The sequence below is a fragment of the Oncorhynchus nerka genome, linkage group LG16, assembly GCF_034236695.1.
Source record: "Oncorhynchus nerka isolate Pitt River linkage group LG16, Oner_Uvic_2.0, whole genome shotgun sequence".
In the NCBI taxonomy this organism is placed as follows: Eukaryota; Metazoa; Chordata; class Actinopteri; order Salmoniformes; family Salmonidae; genus Oncorhynchus; species Oncorhynchus nerka.
In genome coordinates this window covers 39,929,462-39,950,282 of record NC_088411.1, presented here as the reverse complement: position 1 = coordinate 39,950,282, position 20,821 = coordinate 39,929,462, and the positions used below count along the sequence as shown (strand labels likewise).

The following is a 20,821-nucleotide window of genomic DNA, read 5'->3' as shown; positions in this document are numbered from 1 at the left end:
TAATGTCTGCTAATTGTTGAGCCAGCTGGGTCTCCTGTTACCTGGCCTGACGAGCACCTCAGCCTGCCTGAACAGTGCTCATATTGTGCCCCCCTCCCTCTTGCCTCCCATGCATCCCTCCTGGACAATGGTTGAATTGAAGAGGTATTGGATAACCTTTTAATTAAAGTGAGAGGCTGGATGGGTGAATGGTGAACTATTATGGGAAATGGGAGGGAATGCAGAATGGCTGTCAATGAGGAGGCATTCTGTACTACACTTTGATTTGGACTGGTTGATATATTTCTGCCACATTCTTTATGCAGTTCTACTGAGCCCATCATATATACATCATCATATACGACAGTAATAATATATACATGTACTATTAGTATCTCAATGACATGTTTCCTGTGACCGAGCTCTTTCTCTGTCTCCTAGCAATGGGAATGCAGAATGGCTGTAGCAATCAATGAGGAGGCATTCTGTACTATACTTTGATTTGGACTGGTTGATATATTTCTGCCACAGTTCTTTATGCAGTTCTACTGAGCCCATCATATACTACAGTAATAATATATACATGTACTATTAGTCTCTCAAGGACATGTTTCCTGTGACCGAGCTCTTTCTGATTGGCCAGTTAAAGAAAACGCATGTTTTTTAAACGTGACGGGGATAACACACAGTCAGACTTACAGTATTTCCGTTGTGGTTCCTAAAGTCCATGGAGTAAAACAAAGAAACACGTTGTTGAAGGGATACTTTGGGATTTTGGCAATGAGGCCCTTTATCTACTTTCCCCAGAGGCAGATAAACTCGTGGATACCGCTGTTATGTCTCTGAAGAAGTAAGTTAAAAGGTATTTTCGTGAGCCAATGCTAACTTCTGTTAGCACAATGAATGGAATTATATTTATTTATTTAACTTTGATTTAACTCGGCAAGTCAGTTAAGAACAAAATCTTATTTTACAATGACTGCCTACCCCGGCCAAAACCGGACAACGCTGGGCCAATTGTGCGCCGCCCTTTGGGACTCCCAATTACAGCCCGGATGTGATGAAGCCTAGATTCAAACCAGGTACTGTAGTGACACCTCTTGTGCTGAGATGCAGTGCCTTAGACCACTGCGCCACTCGGGAGCCCCAATTTTTTTATATGGGTAACTGTTAGCATGCTAGCAGGTACCCATAGGTTTAGTCTCTGCGCAAACGCTAGTTAGCAACTTACTTCAAACTGCACGCAGAGACAAAAAAATTGTCCACGAGTTCATCTGAAAAAGGTCAAGCCAGACCCCCCACACACACACACAGATCTAGAGGATATTTAGAAAGCTCTCTGCCTAGGTGAACTCACAGTGCCATGGGAACCACGGACCGAGGATGAAGGTGGGGGTGCAGAGGAGGAGGATAAGAATTGGATTGTGTCTTAGGAGGAGAAGGATGATGATGATGATGTCTTATCTCCCAGCAGGATGAAGGTGATGATGATGATGGAGCGAGGCCCCTGGCTGAGTCTCTCCTCCTGGCTGTATCTGACCTGCTTTTCTGTCCAGACTTCACCGTCCAGAGCCACAAGAGGACAGGTTCGGTGAGTAACCCCCTCCACTTCGGACAAACACTCTTGAGAGAAATTTGTCTTGACCAGCGAGGAAGAAACCGATAATACAAACTGGACAAGTAGTTTATCGTTCTGTTTTTTTTTTTTTGAGGGGCCAAATTGTAATTCAAGATCTGTGCACATAAAGGACATTCATGTGGACATTTGCACGGAAACCAAGCTAGGATTGGTCCGTAAGTGAACACAATGTTCCAGAATGTCTCCTCTGTACAGGCAGTGGTTCAGGGTTAATGAGTGACTCCAGTGCACAACGGGAGCCGTGTGAGGTGAGGTGTGGCCCTCAGCCATGTTTGTTAACTGGGCTGAGAAAGGAGGAGGGTGTTAGACACTCCTTATCCACTGAGCAAACACCTCTATGGTGTTGATGGCTGGACAGGGCCCAATGGTGTTAGGCTGTGAAGTAAAGTGGAGACCTTCCTAATCCCCCCAGTTGATCACTCACTCACAGATACACACACACACACAGAACGTCTCTCACTTCCATGGTTAGAGTCAACTATTGAGAGTGAATACTATCCTGCAAGACTGACTGAACAACATTGTGAACTGAACTCTCTCTTAATATAGTCATCTATGAAGATTAACAATGAGGCTGCTGCTGACAGCTAGGTTCTAGTACAATGCATTCAAATGTCTGCCTGGCTGCCAGGTCTCTCTCTCTGGTGTTGTAGATTGGTAAAGTCAGGTGAGTGCTCCACTCAGGTGGAAGGAAGTGTGAACAAAAGTTACATCCCAAATTGCACCCTATTCTCTATATAAGTGCTCTACTTTTAACCAAAGCCCTGATCAAAATGGGGCCCTGATCAATATTAGTGCACTATATACAGATGTAGGATCTTAATTTGATCTGTTTTGTCACAGGAGGGAGATAATCCTGCAGCAGGAGGGTTTTAATGTCTGAATAAATCTTTAGAACCGGAGCCAAAGGGGGGCAGCTGGAAGCAGTGTTTGTATACAATGCAGTACCATACCTACATTTTACCTGAGACAGTTCAAGTAACCTATGTAAACTACGTACAGGCTACAGCGCGTCTCTTGGGAATTATTATGTGGATTATAATATATGGATATGTTTGTAGGAGGTAGATGCATTTTTTTGTTCGGGGAAATGTCATTGTTTTATTACATGTTCAAGGCAACCAATAGGACAAATACATTATTGGTGACCTCAGTGTCTGTCGTTTACAACCGCTGACCCCCGGCACACGCGCCAGAGTTGGCATGGGTTAGAATCCCACCCTCCCTCCTCCTATCTTCTCCGTCTTTTCAACACTGATCTCTCTTTTCAATAAAAGCTTTATAAAAAATTAACCACAATAGGAGTGGGACTGAGCCACTAGCCACTAGGAGTGGGACTGAGCCACTAGCCACTAGGAGTGGGACTGAGCCACTAGCCACTAGGAGTGGGACTGAGCCACTAGCCACTAGGAGTGGGACTGAGCCACTAGCCACTAGGAGTGGGACTGAGCCACTAGCCACTAGGAGTGGGACTGAGCCACTAGCCACTAGGAGTGGGACTGAGCCACTAGCCACTAGGGAGTGGGACTGAGCCACTAGCCACTAGGAGTGGGACTGAGCCACTAGCCACTAGGAGTGGGACTGAGCCACTAGCCACTAGGAGTGGGACTGAGCCACTAGCCACTAGGAGTGGGACTGAGCCACTAGCCACTAGGAGTGGGACTGAGCCACTAGCCACTAGGAGTGGGACTGAGCCACTAACCACAATAGGAGTGGGACTGAGCCACTAACCACAATAGGAGTGGGACTGAGCCACTAACCACAATAGGAGTGGGACTGAGCCACTAACCACAATAGGAGTGGGACTGAGCCACTAACCACAATAGGAGTGGGACTGAGCCACTAACCACAATAGGAGTGGGACTGAGCCACTAACCACAATAGGAGTGGGACTGAGCCACTAACCACAATAGGAGTGGGACTGAGCCACTAACCACAATAGGAGTGGGACTGAGCCACTAACCACAATGGGAGTGGGACTGAGCCACTAACCACAATGGGAGTGGGACTGAGCCACTAACCACAATAGGAGTGGGACTGAGCCACTAACCACAATAGGAGTGGGACTGAGCCACTAACCACAATAGGAGTGGGACTGAGCCACTAACCACAATAGGAGTGGGACTGAGCCACTAACCACAATAGGAGTGGGACTGAGCCACTAACCACAATAGGAGTGGGACTGAGCCACTAACCACAATAGGAGTGGGACTGAGCCACTAACCACAATAGGAGTGGGACTGAGCCACTAACCACAATAGGAGTGGGACTGAGCCACTAACCACAATAGGAGTGGGACTGAGCCACTAACCACAATAGGAGTGGGACTGAGCCACTAACCACAATAGGAGTGGGACTGAGCCACTAACCACAATAGGAGTGGGACTGAGCCACTAACCACAATAGGAGTGGGACTGAGCCACTAACCACAATAGGAGTGGGACTGAGCCACTAACCACAATAGGAGTGGGACTGAGCCACTAACCACAATAGGAGTGGGACTGAGCCACTAACCACAATAGGAGTGGGACTGAGCCACTAACCACAATAGGAGTGGGACTGAGCCACTAGCCACTAGGAGTGGGACTGAGCCACTAGCCACTAGGAGTGGGACTGAGCCACTAGCCACTAGGAGTGGGACTGAGCCACTAGCCACTAGGAGTGGGACTGAGCCACTAGGAGTGGGACTGAGCCACTAGGAGTGGGACTGAGCCACTAGGAGTGGGACTGAGCCACTAGGAGTGGGACTGAGCCACTAGGAGTGGGACTGAGCCACTAGGAGTGGGACTGAGCCACTAACCACAATAGGAGTGGGACTGAGCCACTAACCACAATAGGAGTGGGACTGAGCCACTAACCACAATAGGAGTGGGACTGAGCCACTAGGAGTGGGACTGAGCCACTAGGAGTGGGACTGAGCCACTAGGAGTGGGACTGAGCCACTAGGAGTGGGACTGAGCCACTAGGAGTGGGACTGAGCCACTAGGAGTGGGACTGAGCCACTAGGTGTGGGACTGAGCCACTAGCCACTAGGAGTGGGACTGAGCCACTAGGAGTGGGACTGAGCCAATCCTTAAAAAAATAACTGAAAGAAAGAATGTATCATTGGACAAATAACAATTAGATTGTGAGTGCACTTCCAATATAAAACCACCTCCAATACATTGCCTTTAAAAAATAAAAATAAAGATTTGTAGCTTTTGATTCACACTCTGAATGAAGTGGAGTAGTTTCACCATTGGATCGTTAGCTTTTCAAATCATTTAGATAGCCTAATGTAGGCTCACAGGTTGAACCTGCATCCATCCCACTGGCTGGTTCATCAGGCTGTTTGTCTCTGTTAACCCACTAGTGTATTACCTAAATGGAGCTCCGTTAATATCAGTCACCAATTCATGACCGACGGGCCCCGATGCATCTTAGTTCATGATTCAGCTCTCTGTCACAGTCACAGCTCTCTGTCACAGCTCTCTGTCACAGCTCTCTGTCACAGTCGCAGCTCTCTGTCACAGTCACAGCTCTCTGTCACAGCTCTCTGTCACAGTCGCAGCTCTCTGTCACAGTCACAGCTCTCTGTCACAGCTCTCTGTCACAGCTCTCTGTCACAGCTCTCTGTCACAGTCACAGCTCTCTGTCAGTCACAGCTCTCTGTCAGTCACAGCTCTCTGTCACAGCTCTCTGTCACAGTCACAGCTCTCTGTCACAGTCACAGCTCTCTGTCAGTCACAGCTCTCTGTCAGTCACAGCTCTCTGTCACAGTCACAGCTCTCTGTCACAGTCACAGCTCTCTGTCACAGTCACAACTCTCTGTCACAGTCACAACTCTCTGTCACAGTCACAACTCTCTGTCACAGTCACAACTCTCTGTCACAGTCACAACTCTCTGTCACGGCTCTCTCTGTCACGGCTCTCTGTCACGGCTCTCTGTCACGGCTCTCTACCCTCTGCTGATATGAATAAAACATGGCCCACTGTCTCCTTTGTGACCTCAGCACTGTCCCATTTTGACAATCATGAATTCTTCACATGACCCGTTGTGCAGTGAACTATGGTTTGTACCATGTTTAGTTAACCAAACAATCATTGTTCTACGTTTTATGGAGTGTAACAATGACAGTAAAATGGAATTGCTGCTAGACTATGCTTGAAGGTCACCTCGGTGTTCTTCTCTTCCCCAGGACACAGCGGAGGACATACAGTCCATAGACAGCTGTGAGTACATCTGGGAGGCAGGAGTGGGGTTCGCTCAGTCCCCCCCACTCAACTACACCCACGACCTCAACAGGTGAGATCCCAGGGAAGATGGAGAGGGGGAGCATCCCTGAATTACTAGATCTACTTGTGTAGGATAGGTATAATCAATATGGCGACAATTCCACTTGGTTCATCGGGGGCAAGATGAAACTCTCACCATGTTACCCAGACCTATCCAGCCCTCTGAGATCTACCCCAGTGCCTAGAGGGGGCTCGGAGTTGATTATATTTAATATTTTTCTCTCCACTCTCTTGGTCAGGACGGAGCTGCTGAAGCTGCTGTTGACCTGTTTCTCTGAGGCCATGTACCTGCCCCCCTCTGCTGACAACAACCTCCTCAACCCCTGGGTTACCTTCTTCTGCGCTACAGACAACAGGTAACACACACACGCACACTTTATGACTGAAGATTTGGTCTGAAGAGTGTGTGTTACACTAATCCTAACCTCTTTCTCCTCCTCCCAGACATGCCCTGCCTCTCTTCACGTCTCTCCTCAACGTGGTGTGTGCCTATGACGCAGTGGGTTACGGTATCCCTTACAATCACCTGATGTTCTCTGACTACCGAGAGGTGTTGGTGGAGCATGCTGTCCAGGTCCTCATAGTGACTCTGGAGCACGAGGCCGGGCCAGCCGCAGCACAACACAGCCTGGACCATTCCGCCTCCGCCATGGAGGACCTAGAGGTAAAAGAGAGAGAGGGAGCCTGATTCTAAAATCCCCTTCTGAGTTCTGAGAGAACTGGATAGGAATAAGCAACATGGTGGTAGTTCCATCTTGCCTCTGGCCACGTGGAATTGTTGGTTGTATCTGTTATCATAATGTTTCTCTTCCTTGTGTTCTCAGCCTGTGGGACCAGACAACCTGTTTGTAAACTACCTGTCCAGGATCCATAGGGAGGAGGTAAGACACTAACGTACACTGTTCAAACGGTCAATCCAGAACCACATGACTCTGGGTCCATCAGATATCCTTTTTTTAAAACCATTTAAGTCGCAGTACATTTGAAGGGAGAGTTTGTTGTTGTTGTCTTTCTCCAGGACTTCAGCTTCATCCTGAAGGGTCTGGCCAGACTGATGACCAACCCTCTGATCCAGACCTACCTGCCCAACTCAGCCAAGAAGATCCGGTTCCATCAGGAGCTACTGGTGCTCTTCTGGAAGCTCTGTGACTTCAACAAGGTTCGGACTGGAGCCCTAGTACCTGCATCCCATCATTCCTACATTAAAGGATACAACAGTGCTGTATTAGCCTTTACTAGGACCGTATTACCTCCCCACCAACAGTCATGGTGCCCGTATTACCTCCCCACCAACAGTCATGGTGACTGTATTACGTCCACACCAACAGTCATGGTGACTGTATTACCTCCCCACCAACAGTCATGGTGCCCGTATTACCTCCCCACCAACAGTCACGGTGCCCGTATTACCTCCCCACCAACAGTCATGGTGACCATATTACCTCCTCACCAACGGTCATGGTGACCGTATTACCTCCTCACCAACGGTCATGGTGACCGTATTACCTCCTCACCAACGGTCATGGTGACCGTATTACCTCCTCACCAACGGTCATGGTGACCGTATTACCTCCTCACCGGGAGTCATGGTGACCGTATTACCTCCTCACCGGGAGTCATGGTGACCGTATTACCTCCTCACCGGGAGTCATGGTGACCGTATTACCTCCTCACCGGGAGTCATGGTGACCGTATTAGCTCCTCACCGGGAGTCATGGTGACCGTAATAGCTCCTCACCGGGAGTCATGGTGACCGTATTAGCTCCTCACCGGGAGTCATGGTGACCGTATTAGCTCCTCACCGGGAGTCATGGTGACCGTATTAGCTCCTCACCGGGAGTCATGGTGACCGTATTAGCTCCTCACCGGGAGTCATGGTGACCGTATTACCTCCTCACCGGGAGTCATGGTGACCGTATTACCTCCTCACCGGGAGTCATGGTGACCGTATTACCTCCTCACCGGAGTCATGGTGACCGTATTACCTCCTCACCGGGAGTCATGGTGACCGTATTACCTCCTCACCGGGAGTCATGGTGACCGTATTACCTCCTCACCGGGAGTCATGGTGACCGTATTACCTCCTCACCGGGAGTCATGGTGACCGTATTACCTCCTCACCGGGAGTCATGGTGACCGTATTACCTCCTCACCGGGAGTCATGGTGACCGTATTACCTCCTCACCGGGGAGTCATGGGACCGTATTACCTCCTCACCGGGAGTCATGGTGACCCTCCTCACCGGGAGTCATTACCTCCTCACCGGGAGTCATGGTGACCGTATTACCTCCTCACCGGGAGTCATGGTGACCGTATTACCTCCTCACCGGGAGTCATGGTGACCGTATTACCTCCTCACCGGGAGTCATGGTGACCGTATTACCTCCTCACCGGGAGTCATGGTGACCGTATTACCTCCTCACCGGGAGTCATGGTGACCGTATTACCTCCTCACCGGGAGTCATGGTGACCGTATTACCTCCTCACCGGGAGTCATGGTGACCGTATTACCTCCTCACCGGGAGTCATGGTGACCGTATTACCTCCTCACCGGGAGTCATGGTGACCGTATTACCTCCTCACCGGGAGTCATGGTGACCGTATTACCTCCTCACCGGGAGTCATGGTGACCGTATTACCTCCTCACCGGGAGTCATGGTGACCGTATTCCTCACCTCATGCTCACCGGGAGTCATGGTGACCGTATTACCTCCTCACCGGGAGTCATGGTGACCGTATTACCTCCTCACCGGGAGTCATGGTGACCGTATTACCTCCTCACCGGGAGTCATGGTGACCGTATTACCTCCTCACCGGGAGTCATGGTGACCGTATTACCTCCTCACCGGGAGTCATGGTGACCGTATTACCTCCTCACCGGGAGTCATGGTGACCGTATTACCTCCTCACCGGGAGTCATGGTGACCGTATTACCTCCTCACCGGGAGTCATGGTGACCGTATTACCTCCTCACCGGGAGTCATGGTGACCGTATTACCTCCTCACCGGGAGTCATGGTGACCGTATTACCTCCTCACCGGGAGTCATGGTGACCGTATTACCTCCTCACCGGGAGTCATGGTGACCGTATTACCTCCTCACCGGGAGTCATGGTGACCGTATTACCTCCTCACCGGGAGTCATGGTGACCGTATTACCTCCTCACCGGGAGTCATGGTGACCGTATTACCTCCTCACCGGGAGTCATGGTGACCGTATTACCTCCTCACCGGGAGTCATGGTGACCGTATTACCTCCTCACCGGGAGTCATGGTGACCGTCATGGTGACCTCCCTCACCGGGAGTCATGGTGACCGTATTAGCTCCTCACCGGGCGTCATGGTGACCGTATTAGCTCCTCACCGGGAGTCATGGTGACCGTATTAGCTCCTCACCGGGAGTCATGGTGACCGTATTAGCTCCTCACCGGGAGTCATGGTGACCGTATTAGCTCCTCACCGGGAGTCATGGTGACCGTATTAGCTCCTCACCGGGAGTCATGGTGACCGTATTAGCTCCTCACCGGGAGTCATGGTGACCGTATTGTCCCTCCATCAGGTCCTAATGGCCTGGTACTGAGGGCTCTATTGTCCCTCCATCAGGTCCTAATGGCCTGGTACTGAGGGCTCTATTGTCCCTCCATCAGGTCCTAATGGCCTGGTACTCGGGGCTCTATTGTCCCTCCATCGGTTTCTATTGGCCTGGTACTCAGGGCTCTATTGTCCCTCCATCAGGTCCTAATGGCCTGGTACTCAGGGCGCCATTGCCCCTCTGCAATCAAAAATCACATCAAACACTTATCATCAAAACAGTATAGTGCTTTTAAAACTCACCTCATTGTGATGATACATTTGAAGAAAGAAGTTCAACAGCAGGTTGAAACTGAGTGTAACACATGGTTGTTGATGTTGTTTCAAATCCTAACACAAAGAAATGGAACGCTTTCTAAGGTGATGATTCATTCAAAACACTCATCCCCGCCTGGGGAGGAGAAAAATACTGAATTAAAATAAGGATTGTGCCTTTCTACAATACATGGCCTTTTTTTTTACAATACATTTTTTAAGATGTCTGATTTTATGATGTCTTTGGTATGTGATTCGTCGAGTCTATTCTCCAAAATTAAACTTTTATTCTAGTAATCGCCCTTGACTGTAGACTGTATTATTAAGTATACTGGATGGACTGGTTACGTTATGCTCCAAAATGAACATATAGCCCTGGGCCATGCTTTTTGTTCATTGATTGTGCATTGCAGCTTACAGAGTTCGCCTAGAATTATAATGAATTTGTATTTGATTTTGAATAGCCTTGAATAGCTTCTGTTTTCATATAGGCTGGCACATTTAGCTACAGAATATGTCACCACAGTGAGTTTCCATCTCTTCCTCTCCCCTTCATTCCTTTCTTGAGCACACAGAGTGACGGGCTGTCACCGGTTTTAATTAAATATATTTTGTTGTGAAAACTATCAATGTTCCCAAACAGATTTCACTTAATTTCCCAAATTAACCACTGGATAGCTGCAGGAACAAGGTTGGCGGGCATACCGAATTTGGGTGGAATAAATAAACTAAATACTAACGAACTAACTAACTAAAAATAAAATAAACCTGTCGAGTCGGAAGAGGCTGCATGCTCCTCAAACAGTGGTTGGTTGATGCTTGGAGTGAAATAAGCGGAGTAGCCTACCTGGCATGATTTGAAAAAACTAACCAACAGGAAAGCGGTGTCGTGTCTTTTCTATGGATTCAATTATATGACATGCTATTTTATCAAATCTATTCTCTGTAATTAATATTACCTGATTAAACTAGTCATGTAAATGTAATTAACTAGGAAGTCGGGGCAACACGGAAGAATGTTTATAGGGCTGTTGTCTTCCGAATGAACTCTTAAAGACCTGGTAACCTTTTATATCAATAGCAGTCAATTATTAATCGTCACCTTATTCAGTCTCATCTGGACATCGTAAAATTCACGGACCCTGGCTAACAAGTTGAATCAGCAATACAAAATTTGGTTTAATTATTTATTTACTAAATAATCACACAGAATTACATATACACAGGATGGATCATGCATTGACTACTATTTATGTCATAAGAAAACGTCCCTAGTGGACGAAACCGATATGATGGCTGGTTACACAAAGAAAGGGTGTTGGGTTTGAATGAAAGAGCGGGAAGACTGAGGAACAAAAGGATTGGGTCTCTATCGGACCTTATGAAGCTACGCTATCGTAAATACAGAATCTTATGCATTCTAAATAACCGCCCTTTCAGAAAAGGAAAATACAAGAAATATATTTACTCTGAGCTGCGCTTCAATAGATTGGTCGAAGATGGAAGGCTGTGTTGTCCTTTGAAGAATATTTCTGTGCGGATACGTTGTAGTCTGTCGTCATTTGGTAGAATGGATACGTTGTAGTACTCTGTCGTCGCGTGGTAGGACTGATACGTTGTAGTACTCTGTCGTCGTGTGGTAGGACTGATACGTTGTAGTACTCCGTCGTCGTGTGGTAGGACTGATATGTTGTAGTACTCTGTCGTCGTGTGGTAGGACTGATACGTTGTAGTACTCTGTCGTTGTGTGGTAGAACGTATACGTTGTAGTACTCTGTCGTTGTGTGGTAGAACGGATACGTTGTAGTACTGTCGTCGTGTGGTAGAACGGATGCGTTGTAGTACCCTGTCGCTCTGAAGAGATTGTCCGTCCTTTCCTAGGCCACGCACATTTACAGCTGCTGCTGATAAGGATGTAGGGATCTAGGATGTATCACTTCTTTAGTGAATAAGAGTTCAGAGTTCATAACAAGTTGCCATACTATAAGCTCCATACTATATTCTGGCTGGTATAGTTGATATTCATCCTTCCAGCGTTGCGATCGTCACCTCCACGTTGAAATTCACCCTCTTAAACGTATGGACATCAGTCCTCACGTCATAGGGAACACAATGTTAGGTTGTAGTCATTCAACCATTGCAACCAGAGCTCACGCTGAGGTTGGCTTAGCCAGCCGTGAATTGGTTCACTCGGGCGTGGCCACTGAGTGAGCATATTTTACTTATGAAAACAATTCTCTGATATTAAAACTAAAATAGTTTAATATTTAAGCATTCAAATTGCACTACAATTCCATGTGAATCTGATGACTAGAATGTGTAGACTTTCCAAGATACAATTTATGTCGTCCTATCATCAGATATAATGTCCCAGACAACAACTGATCTGACATTATATTATTTTTAAGTACCAACGGACACCTTCAACTGGTTGGATTACCGAAATATTGTTCCGTTCCCCACCTTTTGACGTTACCAGACTCTCTATGTTAACACACAGGGGTTTCCTGTAGAGCGAGAAAAGGGGAAAGGTATTTATGGGGGTCATAAACCTCACCAACTGGGCAACGTCATGACAGCGGCCTCCATTCGCTATTCGAGTCAAAACAGAGAAAAATACTTGTTTTTTTTCCCCGTCCCCTCTTCTTGCCCATTTGATAATGGGCCATTCAAAATCTAAACAAATTTTACATACACAATATATACAAAAGTATGTGGACACCCCTTCAAATTAGTGGATTCAGCTATTTCAGGCACACCTGTTGCTGACAGGTGTATACAATCGAGCTCACATAGAACACTGAGAGGGTCGTCTGTAGACCGCTGAGAGGGTCGTCTGTAGACCGCTGAGAGGGTCGTGTGTAGAATAATGTGGCCTATCACACCTATCCATTTACATTTACATTTAAGTCATTTAGCAGACGCTCTTATCCAGAGCGACTTACAAATTGGTGCATTCACCTTATGACATCCAGTGGAACAGTAGTGCATCTAAATCTTTTAAGGGGGAGGGGGGGTGAGAGGGATTACTTTATCCTATCCTAGGTATTCCTTAAAGAGGTGGGGTTTCAGGTGTCTCCGGAAGGTGGTGATTGACTCCGCTGTCCTGGCGTCGTGAGGGAGTTTGTTCCACCATTCGGGGGCCAGAGCAGCGAACAGTTTTGACTGGGCTGAGCGGGAACTGTACTTCCTCAGTGGTAGGGAGGCGAGCAGGCCAGAGGTGGATGAACGCAGTGCCCTTGTTTGGGTGTAGGGCCTGATCAGAGCCTGGAGGTACTGAGGTGCCGTTCCCCTCACAGCTCCGTAGGCAAGCACCATGGTCTTGTCCACCTCAATACTTCCTGCATCACATTGCTCTATCCTTCTGCCCTCAGACTGCCATCTGTTCATCTGTGTGCTTCGTACACGCCTCGTTGCGTCGCACATTGATTACATCCTCCTCTCTCTCTGATTGTGAATGCACTGAGGAGATGCCTATAAGTGTTTACCTCCCAAATACAGACTTTATGTTTTAATGTGTTACATCACCTGAGTGACATTTGCAGCTTCTCTAGGGAACACGTTGTAAAAAGATTGTGACAATGGTCTTGTTTTAACTTTGACAGGTATTGTCTGTGTTTGACCTTTGGTGGTCTGACATTTTTAAGTACAGTATTGTTGTTTCTAACTGTTTCCACAAAGTACAAGCGAGAATATTCATATAATATTGAAGCTCACAATCTTGGTGCCTTTTGTTGATCTTGTTTAGCTTCCAAACTTGCTATTTTTTATGTGTTTCAGAAGTTCCTATTCTTCGTGTTGAAGAGCAGTGATGTTCTGGATGTCCTGGTGCCTATCCTGTTTTACCTGAATGATGCACGGGCTGACCAGTGTGAGTAATACGGAGCTGTGTGTGTGTGTGTGTGTGTGTGATTCATCTTCTTATATGTACTCTGTGTGTGTGCAGCTCGTGTGGGCCTGGTACACATCGGTGTGTTTATCCTGCTGCTGCTGAGTGGAGAGAGGAACTTTGGCGTGCGTTTGAATAAACCCTACTCTGTACGAGTCCCCATGGACATCCCTGTGTTCACTGGAACTCATGCTGACCTGCTCATAGTGGTGAGGAGAGCTGTCTGAGTGACGTCTCAATGCTTCCCTGGATGCCGAGGGTGGATGGGAGGATGGGTGGATGGGAGGGAGAGAGGATGGGTGGATGGGAGGGAGAGAGGATGGGTGGATGGGAGGGAGAGAGGATGGGTGGATGGGAGGGAGAGAGGATGGGTGGATGGGAGGGAGAGAGGATGGGTGGGAGAGAGGATGGGTGGATGGGTGGGAGAGAGGATGGGTGGATGGGAGGGGAGGGAGAGAGGATGGGTGGATGGATGGGAGGGGAGGGAGAGAGGATGGATGGATGGGAGGGGAGGGAGAGAGGATGGATGGATGGGAGGGGAGGGAGAGAGGATGGATGGATGGGAGGGGAGGGAGAGAGGATGGATGGATGGGAGGGGAGGGAGAGGATGGATGGATGGGAGGGGAGGGAGAGGATGGGATGGATGGATGGGATGGATGGATGGATGGAGGGGAGGGAGAGGATGGATGGATGGATGGATGGGAGGGGAGGGAGAGAGGATGGATGGATGGGAGGGGAGGGAGAGAGGATGGATGGGAGGGGGGAGAGAGGATGGATGGGAGGGGGAGAGAGGATGGATGGGAGGGAGAGAGAGGATGGATGGAGAGGGGAGGAGGGAGAGAGGATGGATGGATGGGAGGAGGGAGAGAGGATGGATGGGAGGGGAGGGAGAGAGGGATGGATGGATGGATGGATGGGAGGGGAGGGAGAGAGGATGAATGGATGGGAGGGGAGGGAGAGAGGATGGATGGATGGATGGATGGATGGGAGGGGAGGGAGAGAGGATGGATGGATGGGAGGGGAGGGAGAGAGGATGGATGGATGAGAGGGAGGGAGAGAGGATGGATGGATGGGAGGGGAGGGAGAGAGGATGGATGGATGGGAGGGGAGGGAGAGAGGATGGATGGATGGGAGGGGAGGGAGAGGGATGGATGGATGGGAGGGAGGGGAGGGAGAGAGGATGGATGGATGGGAGGGGGGAGAGAGGATGGATGGATGGGAGGATGGGATGGGAGGGAGAGAGGATGGGAGGGAGGGAGGGAGAGAGGATGGGAGGGAGGGGAGGGAGAGAGGATGGGAGGGAGGGGAGGGAGAGAGGATGGATGGGAGGGGAGGGAGAGAGGATGGATGGGAGGGGAGGGAGAGAGGATGGATGGGAGGGGAGGGAGAGAGGATGGAGGGAGGGGAGGGAGAGAGGATGGGAGGGAGAGAGGATGGGAGGGAGAGAGGATGGATGGGAGGGGAGGGAGAGAGGATGGGTGGATGGAAGGGATGGATGAAGGGTGGGAGGGAAGGAGGACGGATGGATGGATGAGAGGGAGGGGGAGGATGGATGGATAGGAGGATACAGTAGCATGCTCTGATGAAGGTCATTGGTTACCGACGGCGGAGGCACAAAACAATTATGGATGGATGGGGGGAGGGAGGGAGGACGGATGGATGGATGGATGAAGGGAGGGAGGGAGGGAGGGAAGGAGGACGGATGGATGGATGAGAGGGAGGGAGGGTGGATGGATGGATAGGAGGATACAGTAGCATGCTCTGATGAAGGTCATTGGTTACCGACGGCGGAGGCACAAAACAATTATGGATGGAGGGAGGGAGGGATGGATGGAGGGAGGACGGATGGATGAGGGAGGGAGGATGGATGGATGGATGGAGGGTGGGAGGGAGGATGGATGGATGGCAGGGAGGGAAGATGGGAGCATGCTCTGATGAAGGTCGTTGTTTGCCGGCAGAGGCACAATTATGTATATTTTTTAAATTCAAGTGCAGAAAAAAATCTGATCATAGTATGATATACAGTATTAACAACTGTCTGGACCCTGGTGGAACATCTGCCTCATGGCAGTCTTCATATGTGATTGTCTAGATCTTCCACAAGATCATCACTAGTGGACATCAACGCCTGCAGCCCCTCTTTGACTGCCTGCTCACTATCGTAGTGAACGGTAAGTGCTCAGAGATACAATATAATACTTCTATTCTATTTAAATCTTTGGGTGAGTGTCTGACTGTCATTGAAAGGGTCGCCACCTGTTGGCTGCATCTGGATATTGCAGGTTATTGACACCAGTACACCACCATCCTCCACAGTGTATCCTTACCTGAAGAGTCTGTCCATGGTGGCAGCTAACCAACTTCTATTTCTCCTCCACAGTGTCTCCTTACCTGAAGAGTCTCTCCATGGTGGCAGCTAACCAACTTCTATTTCTCCTCCACAGTGTCTCCTTACCTGAAGAGTCTCTCCATGGTGGCAGCTAACCAACTTATATTTCTTCTCCACAGTGTCTCCTTACCTGAAGAGTCTGTCCATGGTGGCAGCTAACCAACTTCTATTTCTCCTCCACAGTGTCTCCTTACCTGAAGAGTCTGTCCATGGTGGCAGCTAACCAACTTCTATTTCTCCTCCACAGTGTCTCCTTACCTGAAGAGTCTGTCCATGGTGGCAGCTAACCAACTTCTATTTCTCCTCCACAGTGTCTCCTTACCTGAAGAGTCTGTCCATGGTGGCAGCTAACCAACTTCTATTTCTCCTCCACAGTGTCTCCTTACCTGAAGAGTCTGTCCATGGTGGCAGCTAACCAACTTCCATTTCTCCTCCACAGTGTCTCCTTACCTGAAGAGTCTGTCCATGGTGGCAGCTAACCAACTTCTATTTCTCCTCCACAGTGTCTCCTTACCTGAAGAGTCTGTCCATGGTGGCAGCTAACCAACTTCTATTTCTCCTCCACAGTGTCTCCTTACCTGAAGAGTCTGTCCATGGTGGCAGCTAACCAACTTCTATTTCTCCTCCACAGTGTCTCCTTACCTGAAGAGTCTGTCCATGGTGGCAGCTAACCAACTTCTATTTCTCCTCCACAGTGTCTCCTTACCTGAAGAGTCTGTCCATGGTGGCAGCTAACCAACTTCTATTTCTCCTCCACAGTGTCTCCTTACCTGAAGAGTCTCTCCATGGTGGCAGCTAACAAGCTGCTCCACCTCCTGGAAGCCTTCTCCACCAACTGGTTCCTCTTCTCTGCCTCCCAGAACCACCATCTTGTCTTCTTCCTGTTGGAGGTCTTCAACAACCTCATCCAGTATCAGTTTGATGGTAAAACCTGGCTCTCGTTAGCTCAGGTCCCAGATCTGATTGTGCTTTCTTGTCAGACATGCCAATTAAGTGACAAGGAGTTGTCAAGATGGTACAAAGTGATCTGGGACCCAGGCTATAGTCTCATGTTGTCAGACATCACACAGTAGTAAAGAAAATCTAGAATGGTTGTGGTCGAGAGGCTGGCTCAGACTCCTCCGAAGACATCACCTAGCATCGACGGGGAAGTATGGGAACGGTGCCATCTCTTGGTGGACAATGGGATTGCATCAACATGATTGCCGTGAAATGACCAGAACACAACCTGCCGGACTGACACTATTTAAAAGCTCCTTTTCCCTACTTCTTTCTAGAGTGTCTCTTTTAAACGTTGACATGATAAACCTGCCCGGTAACTGTTCTTCTCCTTCGCAGGTAACTGTAACCTGGTGTACGCCATCATCCGTAAGCGCAACATCTTCCACCAGCTGGCCAATCTGTCCTCTGACCCAGCCACCATCCACAAGGTAGAGAGAGACAATGTGCTCTCTAAATCAAATCCAATCACATTGTATTGGTCACATACACGTGTTTAGCAGATGTTATTGTAGGTGTAGCGAAATGCTTGTGCTTCTCGTTCCAACAGTGCAGTAATATCTAACAAGTAATATTGAACAATTTCACAACATATACACACATATTTAGAGTAAAGGAATGGAATTAAGAATATATAAATATATGAGATGAGCGATGTCAGAGCAGCATAGACTAAGATACAGTAGAATAGTGTAAAATACAGTATATACATATGAGATGAGCGATGTCAGAGCAGCATAGACTAAGATACAGTAGAATAGTGTAAAATACAGTATATACATATGAGATGAGCGATGTCAGAGCAGCATAGACTAAGATACAGTAGAATAGTGTAAAATACAGTATATACATATGAGATGAGCGATGTCAGAGCAGCATAGACTAAGATACAGTAGAATAGTGTAAAATACAGGTATATACATATGAGATGAGCGATGTCAGAGCAGCATAGACTAAGATACAGTAGAATAGTGTAAAATACAGTATATACATATGAGATGAGCGATGTCAGAGCAGCATAGACTAAGATACAGTAGAATAGTGTAAAATACAGTATATACATATGAGATGAGCGATGTCAGAGCAGCATAGACTAAGATACAGTAGAATAGTGTAAAATACAGGTATATACATATGAGATAAGCGATGTCAGAGCAGCATAGACTAAGATACAGTAGAATAGTGTAAAATACAGTATATACATATGAGATGAGCGATGTCAGAGCAGCATAGACTAAGATACAGTAGAATAGTGTAAAATACAGTATATACATATGAGATGAGCGATGTCAGAGCAGCATAGACTAAGATACAGTAGAATAGTGTAAAATACAGTATATACATATGAGATGAGCGATGTCAGAGCAGCATAGACTAAGATACAGTAGAATAGTGTAAAATACAGTATATACATATGAGATGAGCGATGTCAGAGCGGCATAGACTAAGATACAGTAGAATAGTGTAAAATACAGTATATACATATGAGATGAGCGATGTCAGAGCGGCATAGACTAAGATACAGTAGAATAGTGTAAAATACAGTATATACATATGAGATGAGCGATGTCAGAGCAGCATAGACTAAGATACAGTAGAATAGTGTAAAATACAGTATAAACATATGAGATGGGTAATGCAAGATGTGACAACATTTTTAAAGTGACTAGTGTTCCATTTTTATGAAAGTGGCCAATGATTTCAAGTCTGTATGTAGGCAGCATCCTCTCTGTGCTAGTGATGGCTATTTACCAGTCTGATGGCCTTGAGATAGAAGCTGTTTTTCAGTCTCTCGGTCCCAGCTTTGAGGCACCTGTACTGACCTCGCCTTCTGGATGATAGCGGTGTGAACAGGCAGTGGCTCTGGTGGCTGTAGTGCTTGATAATCTTTTTGGCCTTCCTGTGACATCGGGTGCTATAGGTCTCCTGGATGGCAGGTAGTGTGATGCGTTGTGCAGACCGCCCTCTGGAGAGCCCTGCGGTTGTGGGCAGTGCAGTTGCCGTAGTAACGTAGAACTCTATCCTCTTGCATAAAACAGTACAAGGAGGCTTTAAGCCAATGGTCAATATTTTCCCCCATAGTTAAAAAAGTTGATGTTGTGAGTGATCCATGTGAAATGTACTTTCAATAAATCTGACTTGACAAAACAGTTGATCACATAAAACGTAAAGTGGGTCAGTAATTACTTGGTTCATTTTATTTTCCATTCTTCTAACAAGGCCCTGCAGATGAAGAAGAGGAAGAAGACTACCACGGCCATTATCTCCCGGATCAACTCCCAGGAGACCATCTCCATGGAGGGGTCCCGACCGGCCGTCCCAGCTGAGCCAGGGACACTCAAAGCCAGTCTCGTGGCCATACCAGGTACCCCCCCTCTCCTGGAGCTCTCCATGCATGCCTGTATTTTGCAAAGCACTTTCCCCTATGGTATGTTAAGGTTTTATATTTCATTATAATCAATTCTATTAACTGGGCTTGTCGGGTTTCCACTCAGCTATCACTAACTTATATCCTACTACTCTGTTTCATCACATAACTTCTGCAATTCTCTCACCCCTTTTTATAAAAACAACAGCAATTGGTTTCTTTTAAGTCGTACCAAAATAATTAGTTTTGTCACATTGTTAGAAACCATTGAACCGTTCCCTAAGGGTCTTTCTTGTTGTTTGGTCCCTGTAGCTATTGACAAGCTGACAGAGAAGGCTCAGGTCTCTGAGGATGGCACCATGGTCTGTCTCCAGCACATGACCATTGACCAAAACGTCCACTCTCCCCAACACACTCCCTCTCCCCAACACACTCCCTCTCCGCAGTCCCTTGCCGCTGACACCAGTGGTATAGCTGGAGCCAGCGACACAGAGTCCAACTCGGGGAGAGATAACGAGGTAAGAGCTCTGCGTGTAGAGACTTATGAACGCAGCTCACTGGAAAGCAAGTCTTGTGGGAAGCATTTAGTGGGAAGTTATATACAGGATTAAATAACTTGTCAGAGATATACAGTATGTTACTGCTCACTGACAATAAGATTGAGCCTAGTGACTATAATGGTTCCTCTTCTTCCTATCAAGGAGGCCTTTCAACCAGAGTCAGAGCTGGCCAGAAGTCGTTTGTCCAGTGTATCATCATCAGCTATGTACTGGAGCCCCACTCCAGACTGGGTAAGAGCCCTCCCTCCCTCCCTCCCTCCCTCCAGCCATGTCTCCCTCCCTCCCTCCAGCCATGTCTCCCTCCCTCCCTCCAGCCATGTCTCCCTCCCTCCCTCCCTCCAGCCATGTCTCCCTCCCTCTCTCTAGCCATGTCTCCCTCCCTCCCTCTAGCCATGTCTCCCTCCCTCCCTCTAGCCATGTCTCCCTCCCTCCCTCTAGCCATGTCTCCCTCCCTCCCTCTAGCCATGTCTCCCTCCCTCCCTCTAGCCATGTCTCCCTCCTCCCTCTAGCCATGTCTCCCTCCCTCCCTCTAGCCATGTCTCCCTCCCTCCCTCTAGCCATGTCTCCCTCCCTCCCTCTAGCCATGTCTCCCTCCCTCCCTCTAGCCATGTCTCCCTCCCTCCCCCTCTAGCCATGTCTCCCTCCCTCCCTCCCTCTAGCCATGTCTCCCTCCCTCCCTCCCTCTAGCCATGTCTCCCTCCCTCCCTCCCTCTAGCCATGTCTCCCTCCCTCCCTCCCTCCCTCTAGCCATGTCTCCCTCCCTCCCTCCCCAGCCATGTCTCCCTCCCTCCCTCCCTCTAGCCATGTCTCCCTCCCTCTAGCCATGTCTCCCTCCCTCCCTCATCTAGCCATGTCTCCCTCCCTCCCTCATCTAGTCA

General features: G+C 48.3%; 1 protein-coding gene across 2 annotated transcripts in view; it reads left to right on the top strand.

Moving 5' to 3' along the window:
• LOC115118893 (protein HID1) overlaps positions 1 to 20,821 on the top strand; it is a 36,668-nt gene that overhangs the window by 12,183 nt on the left and 3,664 nt on the right. The window contains exons 4-17 of one of the 2 annotated variants that reach the window (XM_065002673.1): positions 1,454 to 1,570; positions 5,797 to 5,903; positions 6,133 to 6,249; positions 6,338 to 6,557; positions 6,718 to 6,774; positions 6,912 to 7,052; positions 13,519 to 13,609; positions 13,685 to 13,836; positions 15,720 to 15,798; positions 16,776 to 16,940; positions 17,355 to 17,446; positions 19,236 to 19,380; positions 19,696 to 19,901; positions 20,085 to 20,174. In XM_065002673.1, the coding sequence (XP_064858745.1) occupies positions 1,454 to 1,570; positions 5,797 to 5,903; positions 6,133 to 6,249; positions 6,338 to 6,557; positions 6,718 to 6,774; positions 6,912 to 7,052; positions 13,519 to 13,609; positions 13,685 to 13,836; positions 15,720 to 15,798; positions 16,776 to 16,940; positions 17,355 to 17,446; positions 19,236 to 19,380; positions 19,696 to 19,901; positions 20,085 to 20,174 (1,779 nt within the window). Of the gene's footprint in view, positions 1 to 1,450; positions 1,571 to 5,796; positions 5,904 to 6,132; positions 6,250 to 6,337; positions 6,558 to 6,717; positions 6,775 to 6,911; positions 7,053 to 13,518; positions 13,610 to 13,684; positions 13,837 to 15,719; positions 15,799 to 16,775; positions 16,941 to 17,354; positions 17,447 to 19,235; positions 19,381 to 19,695; positions 19,902 to 20,084; positions 20,175 to 20,821 lie in introns of both variants that reach the window. The other variant, XM_065002672.1, reaches the window with a different exon arrangement.